Source organism: Drosophila ficusphila, unplaced genomic scaffold (genome assembly GCF_018152265.1).
Source record: "Drosophila ficusphila isolate 14025-0441.05 unplaced genomic scaffold, ASM1815226v1 contig_414, whole genome shotgun sequence".
NCBI lineage: Eukaryota > Metazoa > Arthropoda > Insecta > Diptera > Drosophilidae > Drosophila > Drosophila ficusphila.
Genome location: NW_025064328.1, coordinates 12,532,297 through 12,538,588, shown reverse-complemented (window position 1 = coordinate 12,538,588; position 6,292 = coordinate 12,532,297). Strand labels below are relative to the sequence as shown.

Sequence of the window (6,292 nt, the reverse complement as noted above, 5' to 3'; positions counted from 1 at the left end):
GGGGTGATTATAAGCATAAACCAAACTATTGTTAGCTTTAAGACTTAATTCACTGTTAGGAAATTTGTTAGCTGCTGCCCGATATTAGGAGTCTTTCGCGCGCCTTTATATATACATACACCTATTCGTATTCTAAGCTAGATAAGGCCTAACTTTAAAATATTTAGTAGGAAGCTACCATGGACAACCAGGAGATTATCGACTTATGCGACGACAGCGGCAGCGATGCGACTCCACCACGGGCTTCGGCACCCGAGCCCCGCGATCCGCGCCTGCGACGTGGGACGCAGCCAGCACCGACGAGGTCACCTCTCGCCCGGTCACCCAACGGGTCGGACGCAGACCACTCTGCTCCGGACGCCAGTCCTCACCGCGATGAGGAAATTCCCTGCCCTCGCCGTCCTGCCACACCACGCTATGGCCCTCCCCCGGAGGCATATGTTGAGGATGTCAGCGACGACGAGTGGGCCAGCGGGCCACGCGACCCATGGAGCGACGAGGAAATCCACTTCGGAGGCGGTTCGCCTCGGTACTGCAATGGGCCTCGCTATGCTTCATCCCCGGAGGCCTACGTCCAGGATGACAGCAACGACGACGACGGGCCGCGGTATGACGACTACGGAGATAGCGAGGGACGCGACACGCCGAGCGATGCCGGGACGGGCTACGGAGGTGTTCCGCACCAGTTTTTCGCCCACACGGAGAGGTGCGTCACCCGATACGACCACTGGTTGCAGTTGTTACGGGTCGATTATACCTCGTGCTGGATCCGGATGCCTTTTAGGCCAACGGAGGATCCGATAGTAGAGCCCCCAACATCGCCGGAGCCTAACCTAGCGCTGTTAGGACCAGATCCAGATGACGTCGACGACGCCCTGGACCCGCCGATCCCGGCTCAGACCAACCTCAGCGCTGCGTCGCCCACTGGGCATTCCATTGCAGGTGACGTCGACGACGCCCTGGACCCGCCGATCCCGGCTCAGACCAGCCTCAGCGCTGCGTCGCCCACTGGGCATTCTACTCCCGGTCAGGCTCGTCAGCCCGAGCGCGCAAACTCCGCTCCTGACGGCGCCTTGGACCTAACGGCCCCATCACAGACCAGCCTCAGCGCTGCGTCGCCCACTGGGCATTCCATTGCAGGTGACGTCGACGACGCCCTGGACCCGCCGATCCCGGCTCAGACCAGCCTCAGCGCTGCGTCGCCTACTGGGCAACCAATCACTGGCCAGGCTCGTCAGCCCGAGCGCGTCCACTCCGCTCCTGGCGATGCCCTGGACCTAACCATCCCTTCGCGGACCAGGCTAAGCCCTGCGTCGCCTACTGGGCAACCAATCACAGGCCAGGCTCGTCAGCCCGAGCGCGTCCACTCCGCTCCTGGCGATGCCCTGGACCTAACCATCCCTTCGCGGACCAGGCTAAGCCCTGCGTCGCCTACTGGGCAACCAATCACCGGCCAGGCTCGTCAGCCCGAGCGCGCGCACTCCGCTCATGACGACGCCTTGGACCTGACCACTCCGTCGCGGGCCGACTCCACCATTGCGTCGCCCGTTGGGCCCTCAACCATCGGCCAGGCTCATCAGCCCGAGCGCGTTTACTCCGCTCCTGATGATGCCCTGGACCCGACGGCCCTACCGAGCATCACATTCAGCGCTGTGCTGCGGCCGGATAGCTCAGCCGGTAGAACATTGGACCTGACGTCAGCGACGAATGATCCCCGCGTAGCCGCCGGCTCCACGTTGGGCCTCGACGACCCGGACGAACGCGACACCTTTCCCTGGGGAGGTGCACAAGCCACTTCCAATCGGATCCCAGTCGCCCTGAGGATGCTGCGTGCCGAGAACCACTATGCCGCACACGTCGTCACCCGCCAGCCAAACCATGCCGGATGGTCGGATACGGCTAGTGGGAAGTGCATGGCCTGGTCCTCCCAGTCGAGCGACTCCGACACAGACGGCGTCGCCATTTTTCGACGCAGCCGCAGGAGGAAGCGTGCGCAGCAACCTCAACCGCAGCCGACAGCGAGTGCCACCGCACATCCTACCCAAAGTCGACCTCCATCGGAAGCCAGTGCCGACATCCTGGAATTGGGATTTTCGGACGAGGCGATGGACGCCCTGATGGCTGAACTCCCACCAGAGGTGGAGAGCCTGGTCCTGGACTGGCTGCCGGATGGAGGCGCCCCAGCTGCCTCGGTACCAGACACTGGCGAAATCCGGGTACTTCCCCCGGAGGGGTGGACAGTTGACACGCCGGATGGGAGAATCCCCACCAACGTCGCGGACATCATCCAAACCCGGGCACTACAAGCCAGGTCCCGTCAGCGGTACCGCCTTCGACGCCCAGAGGGGAGCTACCGGGTCACCAGCCGCACAAACGGCCTCGTTTCGATTCTTTTTGACCCCTCCCCGAAGTAGGAAGGGGGTGTGACGCCTCATCCCAAAGAGTCGCACATTTTTTTTTATGCTTTATCTTTGTTATCTCTTCCTAGTTTTAATTAATTAGTCATGTAAGAGAAACACAATGAAATCCTATGTTACTATAGTTCTAAGAAACCGTTACATAAATAAGATTCAAAATTAAGCTAAACCAAGTTGCCATTTATTGCGCGTTATCAACGACATTGCCATTTATTTCGCACCCTGAACAACATTGCCATTTATTTCGCGTCCTGGCCAACATTGCCATTTTCGCTATCGATATCGGTTGACATGTTGCCAGACCGCAAACCCTGCCAGATCGCGTGGCTGTCAAAAATCGCCACGTTGACAGCCTGGTCAGAGGATCGGTATGGTAATTCGATCTCTTCCTTTCCGGACAGCCGAAGCGAGCAGACGTGCGCTCCAAACTCGGTCTCTGCCCCCGGTCCGCCGCAGAAGGGAAACCTAACCACACACACACAAACAGGTAACCCCGATCACGTGTTTCGCGACGCGCACTACAGCCACCGCGGCTTAACACATAACCACGCGCCATACAGCCACCGCGGCTTAACTAACAAATAAACCTCGGCGCAGCAGCAGGGAAACAGGTTAGGGTGAGCATCAAATAAAGTGAAGTGAGATATTGTGAACATTTAATTCCAGTGCGTACTTGATTTCGTAGACTTCATAACAACTAACCCTAACTCTAACCTCTCCGATCCCTACCAGTAGTTAGAGATCCCTCAGGCGTGGCTACGACAATTCCTGGTCAACCCAGAGAACGTCGGCGTGCCCCTGTTGGATTCCTATCCCAACCCCCCTACCAGTAGTTAGTGATCCCTCAGGCGTGGCTACGACAATTCCTGGTCGATCCAGAGAACGTCGGCGTGCCCCTGTTGGATTTATATCCCGATCCCTGCCAGTAGTTACCGATCCCTCAGGCGTGGCTACGACAATTCCTGGTCAGCTCAGAGAACGTCGGCGTGCCCCTGTCGGAGTCACACCCTATTCCCGTATCTAGTGTCCAAACCTAATCTCGGTGTCTCACAGGCACGTGGGAGCACCTCCTCCCGCTCCGCTCTCCTCTCGCTAACGGCGCAAAGCCTGCCACAGGGTGCGCAGTGTGCCCAAAGCCGGAGTACCGTTAATCCGAAATCCGCGCTCTACAGTTCCTATCTTAAACAAGTTCCCCCTGTGAATTACAAATTGCTTGTAAGGATCTCTGGCACGACTGAGGTCTATCCCAGCCCGAGAAGATTCGTTACAACTTAAACATTCCTATTTTGTATCACAATGATATTGGCCTTCTTAAACTGAGGGATGCGGTCCAATTCGATGGTAAGTGAACGTTGTGGTCGCTAAACAGAAAATATTATTGTAATTTCTTCACAGCCTTAATTCATCCAATATGCGTTGTTAAGGCCAAGCAGGAAATGAAAAACGCCGTGGAGAATGCTGTGACCTTTACAGCTGTAGGCTGGGAATTGCGAAGAGACGGCAAAGAAAGCTCAATTCTTCAAAGTATTACACTTGACCACTTAAATCGATCAGTATGCCATAATTACCTGGTAGTCAACGTCAATGAAAAGCAGATATGTGCTGGTGACATTAACGGAGGCGATACTTGCAGAGGCGATTCCGGTGGCCCGCTGTCAAATCAATTCAACTTTTATGAACACGGCATTCGCGAAGTGCAGCTCGGAATAGTAAGCTACGGCAGTGTACGCTGCGATGGACCAGGAGTCAATGTGGATGTAACTAGCTATGTAGATTGGATACAGAAAGCGATAAGCGAGCACGAGTTTGATTCGCCTGAGTCACACCAAATACCCACTCAGTCAAATTATTCGGAGAATATTATGTTGTACAATGACTGCGGTGGAAAAAACGTTGCATCAAACTTACTGGCAAAAATTTGGGGACCTAATTTTGAGGCACAAGGCGCGCTTATCACAGACCGTGAGTACCATGTCTACCCAATAAAGTTTTTAATGTGTTTTTATTTTTCAACCTAAAGTATCGTTTTATAATAATCTGTTTTCGTGTCTAGGGTTTGTCGTCACAGTTTCCAGAGACTTACCTTATTCAGTGTGAGTGTTTAAACATGTTAAATAAAAATGTTTGAGCTACTCACAAAATATATTAACTTTACAGAAATGTGGGTGTGATGCAAAAAAACCTGGACTTTGAGGAATATATAGTTGAGAATGTCTTTAAGCACCCTGACGAAAGAAGTAATATAGCCTTAATAAAACTCAATGTACCGGTGAATATAGGTAATCTAAGTTTTTTATAATCTTCTCGGTTTTTAAGTCATTATCATTTGCAGACGGTATAAAGCCGATATGTTTGCTCACAAACACGTATTACCAGCAGGCAGTCAAATCTGTTCCAATTTTGACTTCTTTCGATTATGAAAAGTTGAACCATACAGTAGTTTATAGGTCTACCTTCAAGCGGATCCCCAAGCGCGAATGTGCAATCAGATTAAATAGAGATATCCAAGCTAATGAATTTTGCGCTCAATCTGGTGAAACACCTCATAACTATGGAATGCCTGGCTTCATTTTGGGAACAGAGCTGAATCAGACTGAAAAGAATACATTCGTTTTGCTTGGGAGTGTCAGTTATTCTTTCAATAATCTGCACGTTGTAACGGATATTTTGCCTTATACAAATTGGATCACCGATAACGTTGCACCTAATTAATTTTGAAATACTTAAGCTTGATTTAAATTTGAAATTTTTTTTATTAACGTAATAAAATGTTGACGCTTAATATTCACAGTTTAGAAAGCCTTCTGCTATTCATGACCCAAAAGAGCCAGTTAAATAATTCACCAATTACACATTCCTATTTTGTATCACAATGATATTGGCCTTCTTAAACTGAGGGATGCGGTCCAATTCGATTGTAAGTGAACGTTGTGGTCGTTAAACAGATAATATTATTGTAATTTCTTCACAGCCTTAATTCATCCAATATGCGTTGTTTTGGACAAACAGGGAATGAAAAACGCCTTGGAGAATGCTGTGACCTTTACAGCTGTAGGCTGGGGATGGCGAAGAGACGGCAAAGAAAGCTCAATTCTTCAAAATATTACACTTGACCACTTAAATCGATCAGTATGCCATAATTACCTGTTAGTCAACGTCAATGAAAAGCAGATATGTGCTGGTGACATTAACGGAGGCGATACTTGCAGAGGCGATTCCGGTGGCCCGCTGTCAAAGCAATTCAACTTTTATGAACACGGCATTCGCGAAGTGCAGCTCGGAATAGTAAGCTACGGCAGAGAACACTGCGATGGACCGGGAGTCAATGTGGATGTAACTAGCTATGTAGATTGGATACAGGAAACGATAAGGAAGTTCGAGTTCGATGAGCCTGAGCCACCCCAAATACCCACTCAGCCTAATTATTCGGAGAATATAATGTTGTACAATGACTGCAATGGAGCTACTATTGCATCAAACTTACTGGCAAAAATTTGGGGACCTAATTTTGTGGCACGAGGCGTCCTTATCACAGACCGTGAGTACCATGTCTACCCAATAAAGTTTTTAATGTGTTTTTATTTTTAAACCTAAAGTTTCGTTTTATATGGTAATAATCTGTTTTCGTGTCTAGGGTTTGTCGTCACAGTTTCCAGAGGCTTGCCAGATAATCCTTATTCCTTGTAAGTGTATAAACCTGTTAATTAAAAATGTTTGAGCTACCTACAAAATATATTAACTTTACAGAGAAGTGGGTGTGATGCAAACAAACCTAGACTTTGCAGATCACAGAGTTGAGAAAGTCTTTAAGCACCCTGACGAAAGTAGTAATATAGCCTTAATAAAACTCAATCGACCGGTGACAAATACAGGTA

General features: G+C 50.3%; 1 protein-coding gene across 10 annotated transcripts in view; it reads left to right on the top strand.

The window, feature by feature from the left end:
• Nucleotides 1-2,451: 2,451 nt before the first annotated feature.
• LOC108096505 (transmembrane protease serine 9) overlaps nt 2,452-6,292 on the top strand; it is a 4,520-nt gene continuing 679 nt past the window's right edge. The window contains exons 1-9 of one of the 10 annotated variants that reach the window (XM_043208350.1): nt 2,693-3,034; nt 3,590-3,758; nt 3,813-4,379; nt 4,471-4,510; nt 4,575-4,696; nt 5,389-5,563; nt 5,627-5,955; nt 6,052-6,100; nt 6,165-6,289. In XM_043208350.1, coding sequence (XP_043064285.1) covers nt 3,854-4,379; nt 4,471-4,510; nt 4,575-4,696; nt 5,389-5,563; nt 5,627-5,955; nt 6,052-6,100; nt 6,165-6,289 — 1,366 coding nt within the window. In that variant the 5' untranslated portion in view covers nt 2,693-3,034; nt 3,590-3,758; nt 3,813-3,853. Of the gene's footprint in view, nt 3,056-3,589; nt 3,759-3,812; nt 4,380-4,470; nt 4,511-4,574; nt 4,697-4,749; nt 5,335-5,388; nt 5,956-6,051; nt 6,101-6,164; nt 6,290-6,292 lie in introns of those variants that run through there. The other 9 variants (XM_043208349.1, XM_043208348.1, XM_043208346.1 and 6 more) reach the window with 9 other exon arrangements.